This window comes from Centruroides sculpturatus, unplaced genomic scaffold (assembly GCF_000671375.1).
Source record: "Centruroides sculpturatus isolate CEXI.00-Female unplaced genomic scaffold, Cexi_2.0 scaffold1630, whole genome shotgun sequence".
NCBI lineage: Eukaryota > Metazoa > Arthropoda > Arachnida > Scorpiones > Buthidae > Centruroides > Centruroides sculpturatus.
In genome coordinates this window covers 138,830-157,699 of record NW_019385802.1, presented here as the reverse complement: position 1 = coordinate 157,699, position 18,870 = coordinate 138,830, and the positions used below count along the sequence as shown (strand labels likewise).

The 18,870-nt window shown below is 30.1% G+C and overlaps 1 protein-coding gene across 4 annotated transcripts in view; it reads left to right on the top strand.

Moving 5' to 3' along the window:
• The first annotated feature begins 1,124 nt into the window (after window positions 1-1,124).
• LOC111642210 overlaps window positions 1,125-18,870 on the top strand; it is a 49,293-nt gene continuing 31,547 nt past the window's right edge. For 2 of the 4 annotated variants that reach the window (XM_023388508.1, XM_023388507.1), the window contains exons 1-3: window positions 11,952-13,026; window positions 14,555-14,682; window positions 14,769-14,892. In XM_023388508.1, coding sequence (XP_023244276.1) covers window positions 12,980-13,026; window positions 14,555-14,682; window positions 14,769-14,892 — 299 coding nt within the window. In that variant the 5' untranslated portion in view covers window positions 11,952-12,979. Of the gene's footprint in view, window positions 1,281-11,951; window positions 14,320-14,554; window positions 14,683-14,768; window positions 14,893-18,870 lie in introns of those variants that run through there. The other 2 variants (XM_023388510.1, XM_023388509.1) reach the window with 2 other exon arrangements.

The following is an 18,870-nucleotide window of genomic DNA, read 5'->3' as shown; positions in this document are numbered from 1 at the left end:
AAAATGTTTGTTTCTTTGCTTTGATTTAGATCATATTCTGTATTTGTTTATTGCATTCTCAGGAACTATGGTGAGTACATAAGTAATAATACATATAGAAAACTTTTCTGTGAAATTAAACTTCTCATATATGCTTAATTTTAATTACACAAATGTATCTACATAAGTAAAAACATAAACTAACTAATTTTCAATTTTTTAATGCATGTGTTTAGAAAACCTACTTTATTATAGCCTATAACAGAATTTCAGCTTTAATGAACACCCCTTGCCTGAATTAGTCTGTTAACTTGAAGTTTTACTGTAACAGTAATAAAAATTATTTGTAAATTATTTTTGAATTTGTAGAATATTTTAATCTAGAAAATATAAGAGCAATTCCTACTTCACAAACTACAAAAAATACACAGATTTTATCAGAAAAATAAACAATTACTTACATTTGTATTTTGGTAGCTCAATAGTTTGTAAAAAGATCATGCAGTTTATAGTTATAATATTTCTTTTTTTATATATTTATTTTTTTACTGTCTATGGTAAAATTAATATTGGGAAATTTATAGATACTTATTCAAATAAATATGTTTGGAAATCAGTCAAAAATGAATCATTTGCAAACTTTAGAAAATAATTTAGAAATAGATATAAATATATAAAAGATATAAATAAAATAATTTAGAAATAAATAAATAAAATCTTTAGATAATTTAGAAATAATTTATCTAGCAAGAAAATATTTATGCAACTTATTCATCTATTGAATGAAATTATTTTATCTTATATTTTTTTCTTTTTGTTAATAGTCCTGGTCTTGAATAATTGAATTAAAATTAGAAAAAAATAAAATTTGAAAAATTTATAGTAATTTGTCAAGTTATTTAGTTTTTTGTAATTATTTTTCTCTGAATGATTGATTAACATTTATTTAGTCTATATGTAAAATAGCATAGTATTCTTGTTTATTTAATTTGATTGACAGTCTAAGTTCAAAAATGATAAAGAACAAAATAATACATTTTTAAAATTTATTTTTATATGTATTATATTTTCATATAGTTAACACACAAGTAAAAATGTTAGAACAAGTTTAATTTTGTTGTTATTGTTAATGTAACAGATTACTTAATAAATATAATTCTGATTCCATCATTCAAGAAGAAACATTTAATGCTATACATTCTGAATTTAAAACAACTGAAATGAATCAATGTAAAACTCAAAATGATTTATTTGGAATTGTTGTTACTTCGTTGAAAGAAATATTTTTGCCATTTTTAATGGTAAGCAATAATTTTTTTCAAATTAAATTTTAAAATCTTTTTATTAAAATTATTTAGTCATTTTTTCTTTAAGATAAATATGTTTTGGATATCATTTTTAAAAATTAAAGTTAATTAATTCTTACATTAATAGTGTGGAAATTTCTAAAAAAATTATTTTAATTATTATTTATGTCTTTTTAAAAATATAGCTCTACTATGTTTATAATTTTCAGAGAGTTTTATTTATAAGTTCAAAAATGATAAAGAACAAAATAAACACTGTAAAATCTCTATTTGTTAAATTATATGGTTAATATTTGTCCCTATGCTATTAATGTGCATTGACTGTTCAGTATTCATATAGCACTTTTGAACTGCCAATTGATATTTACATCTTTATCTTTTTTAATGTTATATTTATTTTTATATGTCTACTCAGATAATCCTAGAATCCTTTGTTTGTAAATAGAATATGCTGTGTCTAATGTTTCTTCTGATAACAGAATATAATTTAGCACAAAAGATTAATTTTGTAATTTCTTCAGATAACATTGTATCTCATCAAATAAAAATTGAACATAAATATATGATTCTTCCTATATATTCACGAAAACACTGCTTTTCTGGAGTTTTCATCATTATCCTAGCACTTTCAGATTACTAGAAGATTGAAGGAATCTAAAGGCACTAAGTTCCTACAATATATAATTATAGATATATTGTAATACAGATATAGTAGATGTAATAAAGATGTGAACTTCAGAAAAGCAGTGTTTTGGGTTATATATACAGTAGAGCGTCGATTATCCAAAAGTCAATCATCCGAAACGTCAGTCATCCAAAAGAATTCCAGTTGGCAAATTTAAATTTTCGCCAGTGCTGTGGCGCTGCAATCTTTGGCTATGTCTTGGACTACTCAAATATTTTATGTTTTGATATTAAATTAACTTCTGAAGTATAATTTTTTATTGTTTTTATATTTTGCAATATATTTATTTTGTTTGTACAAAATAAAAAATTAATTTTTAACAATACAATAGTCTTCGTTAGGCTTAACATTGACGAAAATTCAACGCGAAGCGAGCAACAGAGAAAAATGTCAAGATGGGATAAATTAATATATTTTTTCGTGCATAATCGGTTATCCGAAACATCAATCTTCCGAACAACCCTGGTCCCCAATTGATTCGGATAATCGACGCTCTACTGTATTTTAATTTGATTTGATTTGATTTTGGGTCGATTTTCTTGAATTTAACTTGTACCATAATTTCATGTGTATTACTTATGGGTTATCTATGTTTAAAAGGTAATTTGAAAGATGCTGCAGGTTATATGTTGATTTTAAATTCCAATTACAAGTTAAAGTTGATTCACACTGTAATTATTTTCTGTTTAATTTTTCCGAGTTTACTTTATTATTATTACTGGACAAAGGAAATTAGTCATAAAATAAAAATGATAAATTGTATTTATTTTTACACTTAATTTATATAGTTGGGACAGTTTGTAAACACATTCAGTCAAATTATGGGGATGGACAATGTGTACAGGAATACAAATATGTACAAATTGTGTAAACAAATGTTAATTTCTCAGTGGACAATTCCACAGTTAATGTTAAGTACCACACAGACATATGATGTGTCTTCAAATGTGTGTTAACAAAGATAATTCACAAGCATGTGCTTGTGGTTATATACCACAGTACTAAGCTAAACTAAGTGTGCATTAGCAAAGATAATATTTTTGCTAATGCACACTTAGATTGAAAGTTATTTAATATTTTAAATTTTATACAAATGTTAGTTTAATTAATATAAAATGGATTTCTACATTAGAGTTCAAAATATAAAACAAAAACATATCTTTTGTTTGGTTTTGTTAATTATTATTTTGAGTTATATTTAACAAAACTATTAAATTCAATTTAAAAATTATTGTAATTATTAGTTAATGTTTGTATGAGAGAGCAGACTAACTGTCTACCTTTGGAAAAAATTATTTTATATTAATTATTAATAGTTAACAAAACTATAGTTCAAATAATCCAGAAATTAATATAATTATTACAGAATATTTGGGCTTGGTTGTTTATTTATGTCTACAATGATTTGTAAACAGAAATAAAAGAGAAAAAGCAATATTTTTATGCTTGTAATTGCAACTTCTAGGTGTATTAAATTTTGATTGTGCAACTTCTAAACTGCATACCAGTAATTATCTTGCTTTCAACAACCAGCCTGGCAGCATGGGATATATGATAGGGCAGGTTATACAAAGGTTCATTCTTGCAATTTTCTGTGGTGTATGTGGACAGAGGTATGTTGGTAAATTTTTAACAACTGTCTTGCTTCAGGGAACAGGGAGAGAATGGGAGGAGAAAGGATAAATAGATGTAGAATTTCCATAAATCCTTTTTTAAAGTATTTATATGTTAAAAGTGTTTTGAAATTCTTTTTAAAACAAAATTTTATAACAACAAAAAAATCAACTTGTATCAGAATTTTAAAGACAGTATATTGAACATTTGTTATGTCACTCATAAATGTTTTTTACTTTTGTATTGCTTTCCACCCTAATAAAGCACAAATTGTCCCCTAGTGACAAATTTTTGAAAAAAATGTTTTTCTTCAAGCAAAATTCCATTGCTTCACAGGTATTCATGCAAAATGTCAAGTCATTCTGACCCAACAACATATAATTACTAGACCCCAAATCAGATAAAAGTTAACGTAGAAACTAGCACCACCATCTGAAGCCAAAGAAAGTAGATGCTGCCATGACAGTCTAACGAAAAAAGTGAATATGCTGTAGACAGATTGTTGTGTGCTGACGATAGCTACTTATGCCACCTGAAGCAGACCTCAGTGGAGGTCAAAAGCATTTGTGGAGTTTATTGCAGACATAACACTTGTAAAAAAAGGTTTTGTGGATTGTTATTATGCCATAATTGCTATTTATTAATTAGACTTAAGTGTGTGGGAATTGTCACAGGAATATAACAGAAATCCTACTGAGTTGCTGTGCAGTTATTGTACAGAAAGGTATAAAAGAAGGATCCAGTATTGTGTTTTGCTGGTAAATTAGATATAGTCCTAGTTGCTCTGATACTATATTGTTGGTTGATGACCAAAATCTCAAAACTCCTGAAGAAATTTTTCTGGGGAAACATTAAACTTCCTTCAGAAGTCTGTTATAATCATATGTTTTTTATTTTGACAAGACTGTGTCTTGTTTATAAAATCGTACTGCCCGATGTTCTTACCAGCATAGAGGTATGAAGGAGTACATGTCGAGAGTTGATATTTGGCACAGAGTATTAGGTGCCCAAATCATTTGCGCATAAAAAAATCCAGACTCGTGGGTAGTCAGGGAACTGAGAATCGAGTCAAAATAAAATACAAAATGGCGACCCTTTTCTACAAACAAGCAAAACAGCCACCTCACCCCACCGAAGTCAGGAAGGGGAGAGTACATCCACAGTCATTCTAAGAAGTAAACTCTGACCTTAGGACGGAACATGTAGTTTCTTCTATGTTAAATAAAATTTGTAATCTAATTTTGTAAATTTGGGAGTGCTTCAAATATGACGTTAAAATGGTTTTATGTCATTACAAGTGGGTTTTTTTAACATTATCTAGTATATTAAAATTGTAGGACTGATAAAAATGAGACGTTATATTAGGGTTGTCATTGCATTTGATGACCTTATAATTGGGTTAAACTGTATATTGTTTGTGCAAAATAAAAAAATAATTTTGGACAAAATAATAGCCACGATTATTTTTTTCAAAAATGGGAACTTTTCGTTACGCATCGACAAAAATTCAACCTGGGCCGACACGCAACGGAGAGAAATTTTGAAATTAGATAGGCTAATTTCATTGAAGATGCATCGTGGACGTGGCCAGCGAAGTTTGAACGATCGCGCTCAAAAGCAGTGATATCAAAGAAGATAGGAGAATGAGAACAAGACCTGCCTTGAGCATCAAAGTGATTCTGTCTCCAAGACATAGTCTTGTCCCAAATATGGTTTTGCCGGTTTACTTGTTTTATTTATGTATTGAACTAGGTTTGACTCGGGACCTATGATAGTTTTATAGATCATGGGAAACATGTTTTGTTATCCATTAATGCTGTAATTTAAATTTGAGCAATTATTGAAACTACAAAGTTTTGATTGCTGACTGATGATGCATGTAGAACCCTTTTTTTGGTATGTAAAACAATCACATGATGGATATTTTGTTGACAGGTTTCCTAAAAAAACAATACTTTGGTTGGTTGTTGACAGCAATACACTGTGACAAATGGAAACTGAGCAATAGTAGTGTTCTTTGCAGTTGGCACTTTGAACCTAACTGTTTCTACACACACAACATATACACTTATTTGCATGAAACATCAGTTCGTACAAAGTTTGATTTTCCTCAGCATCTACAGAGATAGCCAGTAGTGCTACAAAGACACTAAAGCAAATATCTTTGTCTATCATAGGTGACAATATCAAATGAATTGATGATACCTAAGATGATTGAAATGTGCAGCAGCAAGATGAAGCTCAAATTTCCAACCCACCACATCATATAATCAGACTCATCGTGATGTTTCTGTAAGACAAATGTACACCAAACTTGTCCATTTTAAAATCAATAAATTATGTTTATTGATGGGTTATTGCATTTGAAAATGTTCATATGGGGCTATCCATAAATTGTCTGCATTTTTCTTGAAATTTTTACTCCCCCTCCTCCTCTTGTTCCAGTTTGTTCGTTTCTGTAACCCCTCCCCTCTTCAAACATCCAACAAAACTCAACTCTCCTTAAACCTTTATCACTTTACGAATGATAGATACCATAAGTAGAACATACAAGAAATTTTAAAATAAATATAACAACATGCATAAACTGTATAAATTTATAATGAAGTATATGGATGTCCACTGATACTCAACCCTTCCCCTCCCCTTGTCCAACTTTTCTTAACCTCCTTCCTATCCTTCTGGTGTAGACATCATTATGGACAGCCCCTATGAATGGTTGTATATTATCCAGTGCAGACACTCCTCCATTTACAACAAAACTCCAGGAACCAATCCTGTTTGTAAATCAAGGAGTGCCTATATATATATTTCCTATACAGTATTTTGTATTCCTTAATTTGGCAAAATGTTCAGCCGATATGACAGTGATGTAGCATGGATGTCAGCTGCCTGGGGCAGAGGAAAATTCTGCCGCCTCCTTATTTGGGTATCTCAATTTTAAAGACTAAAATTCAGTTTCGTCACAGAATAAGTAATGAAAAATTCCGTGCTCATTTCAATCGGTCCGAATCGTAGGTGCTACAAAAATATGAAATGAAATAGTTCAAATTTTTACAAGATATTATTATTATTTATTGTGAAATTTTGCCGCTCCCCCCAAAAGTGCTGCCCGGGATGGGCCGCCCCTGCTGCTCCAACTACGCTATGCCACTGCGATATGAATAATATTTTAACTACTGGTATTTACTATTGTGAGACTAATCGGGGGTAGGATGTTTACGAGGATGTCCCTCTCCTACCACTTACTCGACTCAAGACCTTGAGGTCCGGCCTCACTTATCTAAAGGATGGGAAAAAAGGGTTAGGAGAAAGGATCGTTAGATTCTTTCACCTGTCAGGATCTGACACCAATCTATCAATTTATCGCGGATAGATACGCGGATGGATGGGGAATTATCACGAGCGATCTCGTCGAGGACTTCGGGTTCAGTATGGAGTGGAAAATGTCGGAAGAAACGCACACCAATCCAAGTTCGTTAACAAAATACCCGTTTATTCCGTACATTTATACATAGTTAATAATTGGAATACAAATCCCTCTCGGGTTCAATCCGTATAGTTCATAAAGTAACGGCAAAGTATAAAATAGTCGCGACCCTACCCGCGAGGTTCGAATATTCGAGAGAGAGCTTACACATCATCGCGTGTAGGATAAATACCTCTGATTAGGTTGTTATAACGTTGATCCGAGGTTCGTCCTTCCAAGTTCAAAGTTCAAATCAGTCCAAAGTTCGAAGTCGAAGTTCAAAGTCTATTAAAGACGGTGGAGACGAGATGCAGGTAAATCCACGGGCACACACTCACAGTATAGAGAAAAGAACTTAATTTCCCCCTTGTGTCGTCATCGCACTTGCCTTTTATATGGGGGCTCTTTTTTCGAGATTTCCCCATGTACGTCACAGGTGATGATCTTCTTTGACCAATGATGGGCGAAGTGACAAACTTATGACACAACAGTTAACTCATCTTCTACAGGGAAGTATTGTCGTGGGAACGGAGTTTTTATGAGCGATTTTTATGAGAAAATTTGTCGGTTGTTTTTCCCTTTTTGTGTTAACCCTAACTTTTAATCTAATGAATAAAAATATTCGAATCTTAAATCCGGGCCCTCACACTATTAAAGATTAGTTTAATATTTTTCAGAGAATTTTAACTGTTTTATTTATTATTTATTAGTTCTGCAAATTATATTCATGAAAATTGTGTATTTATATGATGAACAGTCATATCTGTATTAGGTATTTCCTACAAGTGTGCAGCTTTCTTCCTTAAAGTGTCATAGCGGATGCATATTCAATTTGCTTCAAAGATGGCAGCCCAGTTTGGGTCTAGTAGTTATGTTGTTGTTCTGACCTTTGGTTCTTATTTCAGATCATTGTGAAATCAGAACTTTTAATGATAATCATCCTGTATGTTCAATGGCTAAAGTGTTTCTTATTTTTTCACATATTACATTCATTAAATTGAAACCTCTTTTAGCTTCTATACTACTAATTACTATGACATTAATTATTTTTTTTTACTTTTTCTATTGTTTCAAGAACTGATGTAATTTTTTCCTCTGTATTCTGAAATCATTTATAATGAATTTTAAAACTTCATTTAATTAATCTAATTTTCTTTCACCTTCCATGCAAGGTGAAGTTAATTCCTCATAGGGTGAAATGGATTCATCTAATAAATCAAGTAGTTCAATCAATCAACAGTCAGTAAACTCACACTGGTATTTATTTTTAAATATTTTTCTCCATTTAAGAGGAAGAGATTAAGAAAAATTTTCCTAAATTTAGTTTCATAAAGAGAGAGAAAAATATTAAATTAAATATGTGGTTGTTTCATAAAGTTCCAATTCAGAAAATAGAGATCATATTTTTATTGTTTTCAAAAACATTAATAGAAGTCATGGCTTTTAATATATAAAACTTTATTCTTAAACTATTTATTCTTAATCATCAATCCATTCATCAAGAATTTTAACAACCAGCTTGCTGAATTTTTAAAATTGTAATAATCAGCTTGTACAAGCCAGTTCTAACATGTACTGGGTATATGCCACCACAAGTTAGCCACACAAAATTACAGAACTTGTTACTGCATATATGAGGAGTATACCCAGATCATTCAAAGAAGGAAAGAATGATCCAGATTCAATTATTGTATTAGTTGATTCATAATTTAATTAAATTATGAATTGTAAATGTAATAATTACAAAAAACAAAATATATATTTTTTTAATTTTAGATAATTATTTTTCATTTTGGGAATGCATCTCTTATTTTTTTAATGTTATGTAAATCATATAATAAGTAAATAAAAAGACATATAAAAGTTAACTACTTTGTGACATTTTTTTTTTCTTGAAACCAATTAATCATGTAATACTGTACTCTTAGAACCTATAACCAGTACAATATAAAAAACAAAAGATAAAGATCACCACAAACGTTTTTGAACTGCTGTGAGTTTTTCTTCAGGTGTGAAACAGAATTACTGATAGGACAGAGAGAACCTTTATGCATCAGTTTTAAGGATGAGTTGGTTCTGTCACCAGCCTGGCAGACGTTGATGGACTCTGAACTTTAAGGTGATGATAAGTCAACCAGACAAACACACATGCATCTCATTTAACACCTTCTAATACTTCTCAAATTTCCTTAACGGTTCGCTCTGTCCCATCAGTAATTCTGTTTCACACCTGAAGAAGAACTCACAGCAGTTCGAAAACATTTGTGGTGATCTTTATCTTTTGTTTTTTATATCACACCGGTTATAGGTTTTAAGAGTGCAGTATTTAACATATCCCAGTGTTTTGTGGTGTAGTTTAATCATGTAATGTTAGGTATCTTGTATATGCTATGTAATAATTTTTGCAAGTTTAATATTGCTTTTATAATGTGCTATAATTTTGGAAAGAACCTAAATAAAATAATGCTTTGTTAAATCTTCATCTTGTTTTGATAGATTTTGAGATAATAATAATATATTAGAAAGAAATTCAGAAGTTAAGGTGACAAAAATGCAGATAAATATCAGATGTGATTAAATTAATATTTATGATCATAATAATAAATCCATTATTTAAAATAGTAACTTTTTGTCTAGAATACAGGTAAAAATTAATATGAGAAAACATATTTAATGAAAGAGGAATTAGGGTCTTAATAATCATCATTTTCAGTTTGTTTAAAATAATTTTATTCAACTTTCATTACAATGTAGTTTGTGACATTTAAAGTAAAGGATATAATAATGAATATAAGAAGAGAGCAAGGATAAAATTCTCTACAATTAAACATTAGAATGTTGATTTATATATATTTTTTCAGTTTATATTTTTCAGTTTGATTTTATCGATCATTAACAATGCTTGGAAATTCCATGAACCAATCTCAACTAATCTTGTTTTTTGTGGGATCCATTTCAGTAAATTAGTTTATGTGGCATTTGGTCTTTTTTATTTTCTGTCATATTTTCTGCTATTTATTTATGCTTTATTTTCCACTGTTTAATTTTCTGGTCATTCACATCTGCCAGTTTATCTCTTAATGACTCTTATCATTAGTACCTTTTTAAAACTAAATTTATCAATGTCAACCACAATATGAAGCAAGCAGATTGTTGTAAGTTGTGATCTTTTGTTGGCTGTTCTAACAGAAACTCATCTCAACCAATTAGCAATATTTTTTCTACTTACAAGTTAGATAAAAAAAGAATGACATAAATATAAAAGATGTTGCTACATCATTCAATTTATTTCTTGATAATGATATTATCTATTACTTTTGTAATGAATTAATGTAAAAACATAGGCATGGAAAATTAATATTTACATCCAGTTTAAGAGTAAAATTCAAGTTATATATTTAATTTTATAATTTTGTTTTTAAATTACATATATATTAAAATCTTTTGAAAAATATTGAACAACTATTGTATTTATGAAAGTAGAAGTAATTTGAAATTATTTTATTTTGAAACTTTGAATGTTACTTATAATAAAACTTTATTAATAGATAAATTACATTATATATATATAATACAGGTATACCTTGAGTTACGTTGTTTTGAGTTATGCTGTTCTCGATTATACGTCGTTTGTCAAAAAATATATGAAAAAATAAAATTTAAGTTTAAGTAATTTTATTCGACTTTACATCCATCCGCCACAAAAAGTTGTAATATCACTAGAAAAGCATTAAAGTATATAAAATTGTAAAGTAGTAACCTTTTAGCACAGCGGGGACAAAGGGGGTACGGCTTTGTTAATTGTACCCACCTGCAGTGAGACGGTAGTACAATTGCCATATTGTAAACGAACGAACGTAAACAAGTGGCGGACGTTTGTGTGAGCTTCACTCTCGTCGGATGACGGCGGACCCGAGTGTAAGCTGTTCGGGCAAAGAAAGGGGATTGTGATTGGTCGGAAGTCCCCGTCCAAAAACCCTTAAATTGCGGGCCGAACGAGAGGAAAGCAGAGAAGGGCAAGAGACTGGTACACGGTAGTCTCAGGCACTTGGGAAGCCCGCTGAGCGTAAAGAGAGAGTATTCTCCTCTGTTAATCTTCTCAGGGACGGGTTAGTGCTGAGACCGGACCGACCGTGCAGTTGAGCCGACTCCGAAAGCTGACTGAGGTCTCTCCCAAGAGTATTAGTTTCCAGACGCCAATCTGGCACGTGAATTCACCACGCATGATCTTCCTGTACATATGCTACGTTTATAACTTGTACAACTGTAAATAAACTATATATATATTCAATTTGAGTGTGGAGGTGTGCTTTCCGACGAACCTGATTCACCACATCGAGTCGTGAAACACAAGAAACCAACTCAACGAGGCGGAGTTGGGAAGGGACATTTTTCAATAAGATCTTCACTAAAATCATATTAAAATATGTAAATTTACAGTAAATGTTAATATAATCATCATAAATCCTAGAGAACGAAACATGAAAACATCTGTGTTTCTATGTTGTCATCTTATTTAGTGGTCTTTAAGTGCTCAAAATTGCTGTTTTCCACGGTAGCTCCAATATCTACCATTTGGTGTCATTGTCAGCACCACTCAATATTGGTAAATTTAATATAAATTAGTTTATTTTCTACTGTCGTATGATAATTTTAATAACTGTATTTGTTATTTAACCTTACAAAATCATCTTATTTTATAATGTCTTAGAGCAAACCATATTCACAAATAAAGAGTTTGCGATGTACTGTAAACATCACCAAATTGTAAACATGTACATTTACAAGTATGTACTGTACATACTACATGAATTCGTAAATTTAGATTACTTTTTTTCTATACTACATTAAAAACTAAAATTTATTTGTTTGTAAGCTTAAAATAGATTCTTATTAACCATATATTATTAAAAATGCATTTATAAATAAAATACAGAACTGGGAACAGTTATGAGGTTTAGCCTAGTGACAAGTAAATTCAACTTACGTTGTTTTTCGACTTAAGTCTCCTCTCCTGGGACCAATTACCGACATAAGGCAATTACCAATTACCGACATATATATATAAGAAGAACAAGAGGAAGTTTGGGACAGTTTCCCATAAGACATAGTACAATAAAAATGTGTTAACTCATTTGTAATGAACACCACAATGCTGTAAATGGTATCTAAATATTCTAACACATTATACCTTTACACATCTATCTATATGACTTTAGTTATATAATGTAATGATATATGTTATTTTAATACAAATGGATCACATATTTGTAAAATCTAAGTGACTCATACAACATGGAATTCATATAAAACAGAATTATTAATAGTATTATAGGGGGGCGACTGTATATACGTTAAAATATAAAGATGTTGGTGTATTAATCAGTTTTTTTTTTAAGATTAATGTTATACATTATAATAACATCTTCAATATCACAAATAATTCCAACATTTCCAGATAATATTCAAGTCAAATGTGAATTATTGCAATTTTTATAATTTTCCTTTTATCTCTTTCAAAAAATTAATTTTGGTACATAATGCTTATTTTCTAGGGCAAATTACAGTACTATAAAAATCAGATGCACTAAAAGACTTTGGGTTTACATCTTATCTTCTGGGAACTAAGGAAGCAAAACTCAAAAGATCTGATTTTTGTATTTTGCTTCAGGAAAACTAAGTATTTTATATAAAATCATACATTTGAGAGATTTTATGACAAGAGTGTTCAAAAAATAATCAAATAATTTTTTAAATTGAAATTAATAATATAATTATTTATAATTTCAGGTACAGAGAAATGAATTAAATGAACAAATTATTTTGCAGTTATTTCAAACTATTATTACTATATATAATGTCAAATCTGTTACACAAGAAAACGTTTTAATTATATTTAATAAAAACCTTTTAGAGAAACAATTTATGAGTTTTATTTGGCATTGTAGAGCTCTTTCAATGAATTTTCTTAAGTAAGTATATGAAATTTAAAACTGACTGGAATTATTTTTCTGATTTGAAACAAAATAAAATTCAAACTGTTGTTTTTATGGAAACATAGATTTAGAATCTGATTAATTATTACTTTATTTTTTTAATATTAAATGTATATTTGTTATATTCTATAAAATAAAATAAAGGCAACCCATATTTAATATAGTGTACTTCTATAAAATTTTCTCCGATGAGGCTAGAGAATTGCAGAAATTTTGGCCTAATACAGTATTTTTGAGCTTTAATGTGGGATTCTCTGTTATTTTGTTGGATATAATTTTACATCTTTTTAATATTTTTTTCTGAATCTTGACATTATATTATGTATAATCTTAACACTCGTTACATTAAAATATTGTTACATTGGATTTTGAAGAAAATTGATTCTGAATCTGTTGAGGTGGGAGGCATGGAAACATTTTTCAGTTGTGACAGTCTTGAAACCAGAGCTTTATTGCTCAAGGAAGTACAGCCATCAACACTTAGAGTTGCATTAATGCATAGGCATGCTTAGCCATGGGAGGCCCTTGCCTACTTAAGGATCTGATTGAAAATAAGTGTACATAAGTTATATAGTGGCAGTCACCCCATCCAATTTCAGCATTCCTTTATTTCATACTTTTCTTGGAAAAACTACACAAATGGTGTGCTTTGCATAATAAAGTACACAAAATAATTTGAACTCACATGTATCTACAGTAAACATTAAAATATCACTGGAGTGATTCATATACTAAGTGTGCCCACTTTAGGGTTAAGCAAAATAAGTAATTACTAAAGTCAAATTACTAATTATTGTTATTAAAGAAAGCAGACAATACAGTCTTCTAAATAAGTGTGTGTGTACATGCCTTATTTAATTTTCTGCTAATTTTCTTTGACTTTCTGAATCTCACTCTCATGCATAATGTTTCAATACTTCAAAACCACTTTTCATATGCCAAATTTGCATTTTTGTATACTTTCAGCTAACAGACAAAAATTTTGAACTATATAATGGTACTTTCTGCCAGTTTTAGTTAACAGTAACATCAAACTCATTTTTGAAAATTTTTATTGTTTGTATAAACTGTGGTTTTCATATTTTAAATAATAACTTATGTATTGTGGCACATTTTTGCTATAAGAACAAAAACTTTTCTATCTTAAGAGATATAATTTTTCTTTTTAGTTCTCTGGGAACAGAACTCTTTTTTATCAAGTACAGCTCTATCATTCAATTTTAGTACATAGTTGTAGGAATGCATTAAATTCAAAAGTCAGGACTGCCTGTATGTATCACAGTTTATATATTTAGATCTTTGTTCAGTTATTACTATTGTTAATAAAAATTAAGTTTCTGATGCTTATGAAAATGTATATATGAGATTTTATTGGAGTGTAACTACTGTGTTATATGAGGGTTATCTGTGTATGTATTTATTATTTTAGACAAAATTTAAATAAATATAAAATCATAAATTAATGTTAAAATTTTATTTAATTTTTGTATTTTTATTTTGAAAGCTTTAAGAATATCAGAGATAAGAGCAATATTTTATTAAAGCATTTATTACTTACTTTCCTCAAAGAAGATAATGCTATGTTTGAAAACTATTTTAAAGATGTTGAAATGGGAATTGATTATTTAGATGGTAGATATTAAGAATAAACTTTAAATGTTTATATTTTTAGTGAAAAACCTTTTATTCAGATTAATATTTTTATGTTTATTTTTCAGATACATTTGATACATGCCATTTTATTTTATCCCATTGTGCAATAACAGAAAATGATTCCACATTATTTGCAGCACAATCTACGTATCTTTTAATATGTTACATTTGCTTTCTACATGGTGACAAGTAAGAATTTATCTAAATAAATTCTCTAATTAAATTTTCAATATATATTTTTTATTTTAATGTTATAATAACTGATAGTGTCTTTCCTGATATATCCCATAATCAATTAATATAAACAATATGATCTTGAAAATATCTATTTATTTAAATTTTCTGCTAAAAAAATATCTTAAACAGTAATGTTTGTAATTTAGCCATGAGTTCTTACATGATTTCATCTTAGCTAAATATAATTACATATAATTTCACCAAATAAGAAGTTTTTTAAAATTAGTTTTATCAATTCTGAACAAAATTAAAATACTTTGGTATAAAACTGTATTATAAATGACTCAACTGACCAGATAATATGGTATGAATAACTCTTTATTAATACAATTAAAAACTTCTACATTCAGCTGGTTTCCTCGAGCTACTCTCGCTCCCTTTCCGTCTCGCCACCTGGGCACCTACCCGATTACATTTCGTTTATTTAAATCGTCAACATATATTATATCGCCATTTAATGTTTATCTAAATCATCAACATATATTACAAAAACCTTTATAGAAGTCAGTTTGAAATAATATAACAAAGTTTTTTAAATTTTGTTCAATTATAAAATGTTTTATAATTGAATAATTGAAGAGTAGTATATGATTTTTATCAATTTGATTATAATTTATTAATTTTATGTATTCTGCACTAGCATCAATAATACTAAACGTTTTTGCGTTATGGAATTGGCTGAGTGTATAGTCAACCAATGCCATGGGAAAGTATTATCTTTCAATGTTCTCATTCAAATTAGATAGATTAATGCAAATTCTTATTTTGCCTGATTTCTTTGAAACCAAAACTATTGGAGTGCACCATTCTCTAGGTTCATCTATTGCCTTGATTATTCTCTTATTTATCATCTCATCTAAAGTTTTCTTGAGCTTACCTCTCAAGGACAATGGTGCCTTTCAAAGAACAAGGATTTTTTTCTAGTTTAAGTTTAATGTGATAAGGTTTTTGTACTTTCCCAATCCCTTGAAATAGATTGGGAAATTCTTTAAATGGATTGAAAGCAAAGTTTAGTTCATGTATTCTCTTAACAAGAGTTAACTCGGCCACATTTGCTTGATTTACATCTCAACAAGGAGCAATCTAGTTTATCAATAACATACATGCCTTCTTGGATGTGGAATCTCTTATTTCTTAGCTTCTCCATAAACACTCCCACAACATCCAGTGTTTTTTTTCCAGGGCTGTATAGATCTATTTGTTTCTCGTAATTTAACATGGGATAGCACTCTATTGTATGTGTTGCATGCTATAACTGTGACATATGTATCTGTGTCGATCTTGAAGTTTAAAGGCATATCTCCCACAAAAATGTTTGCACTGCTCTGATTAGACTGTTTCTTAACACTATTGTTTATATTACCAGACCCTTTAACATGTCTCAAAAATGAATTTTGATCAGGTTCTTTTATTTCATTTATACTCACTTTAGTTTTATAGACCTTTGTGTAATGACCTACATTTTTGCATTTATTACACACTGCTTTATGTGCAGGGCAATTTAGTTTAGCATGTTTCACACATTTTCCACACCAATAATAGGAATTTGAAGTTTTGTTTTTGGTTAATGACTACAGCAGCTTCTGGCTTTGAAAGTACAGTCTTCCTACAAACAGTTTTTGCCTAATGCATATATGTTATTCCCAGAATTGTTTTTAAAAGCTTCCTGCTACTTTTCCACTGTTTCAGCCTGTCTTGCAGTGTTTATTGCTTTTTCCAGAGTTAGTTATGTTTCTAGTTGCAAGTGTTTCAAGACTTTTTATCTCTAATGCTGCAAACTATTCTGTTCCTAATCAGTTCATCTTGAAACAAAGCAGGAAAATTGCACATTTTAACAAGATTATATAATGAGGTAATGAAATTCTGCATTGTTTCATCTTCTTCTTGAAACCAATAGAATTTATATCTTTCATATATAACATTTTTAGTTGGGACAAAGTATTTTTTGAATGCTGCCTTAACTTTGGAATAGTCATTTCAGAGAGACTAAATGATGCTAAAATATCCTTGGCTTTCTGTCCCATTAAGTATATTAAAGAATTTACCTAGTCAGCAGTTTTATTATGGCGTCCAGATGCTGTTTGAAATTGTTCAAAAGTCCTATCCATATTTTCCAATCTTTGGGATGAAAATTAAACCCTTCTAGCACTAGGATCTGATACATTAGCCACTACTCTGCCATCATATATTATAAATGACCAGAAAACACAGCTAACTCTTTATTAAACATGAACAGAACACTCGTACATCTCTGGAGCTACAACATGTCTGTTCCTTTTATGCCACAATCCTTTCAACTCTTGTTGCCACCTCAGCACATATACAGTTAAATTTTTGTTTCATTACAATTTAAATCTCAACATATATTATATGAAGTAAAAGGTACAATGCAAAAATAAACTTCTTACTATGACATCTCTTTCATAACTGGAGTTAATATTTAAAGACGAATCATAGAAGAAAAAATTAGTTAAACAAAACAGAAAAGTAAAGTATGTGATGAAAATAATGTAGAAAAACAATGTAAGAAACTGTGCTATTTTAACCTAAGTACTTAGTTTAATAGTCTAATAACATATTTAAAGCAATAGTAGATTGTTAGACTTTACACAGCACAACACTATAATGACAAAAAGAAAAACTGGATAGTAACCGAATATAGTTAAAAATCATTTTTACATAAATACAACTTAATCAACTTAAAATGTAACTTTAAATATACCCAGTTTTAAATAGTTGAATTTATATCTTAATCAAGGGTCATTCTGGAAAATTTTTAAAAATTGCCAACCATTTTGCCAGTTTTAAATTTTTTTTTGCCATTTCAAATTACTTATCATCACTAGTTTTACTTATTAATTAGTGCAAGTGCTTGTAACCTTATCAGTTTGGAGTCTGGAAAGCAAAAGTATTATGTTAAGCTGTCACATAAAAATAGGAATCATTTTTGTATAATTTTTTAATTAATAATACCAAGTGTGAGAATACGAACGATGTTTTTTATTTTCACACTAACTGCGTAGTTAGTGAGGGTGACTTTCGTCGTCCGAAGGTCATCGACGAGGGACCACGATGTCACGTGACCCCCATACGTCCGAGCGACCGGACGATAAAAATGACCAAATAAGGAGATAAGTTTTTCTACGGCGCAGGAGACTGTCATAAATCAGGGAGAACTGTCAAAAGACGTCAACAATTCTCAGATTTTTCCCACGCTGATCGAGTATAAAAAGGGGTCGGATTTTCTACTCGGCGCTGAGCCAGAAGCCGAAGAAACCCCTCTGCAAACCTGAAGAGCGATCGTCGCACGATCTTCCAGCACTCTCAGGATCTAAGAAGCTCATAATTGCCGCTCCATGAAAGGTAAAGGACTTTGCTTATTTTCTATTCTCTCCATATACGACGGAATTACTCCTCGGAGAGGTTGATTGAAGAAACCTCCGAAGAACTTCGTCAAGGAAGAACTCTACATATTGGGAGCGACGGAGTATACACCGTAACAGGACATCGCTTCACATTGCCTTCAAAGGACACCTCGGATTATCACAGAGTGTTTTATCAACGCCCTATATCGGAAGAACGTTGCCTTCGAGGTAAACCCTTGCCATTATAATTTATCTCTCTCTAACGTGAGCTCTCTCTCGGATTTTAGCGTTAGGTTAGAATAGATTTTAGAATACCTATTTAATACGCGTATGTTGTATTTAGTATCTTGTGTAAATTTTCATAGTTGTTTATTAAATGTGTTCGTTAATTGAAACCTGTGTAATCAATTGGACACCTGATTGCGACTTCCGACTCCTCCCCACTCATATTTTGTAGCCCTCCTATTGCCATCCGACAACCGAGAGTGGGTCTTTCCGACCCGTGCAGATTAAGCGGTCATTAGGGTTCGACCCAGTGACCCCCTGCTACTCACACAACTACCAT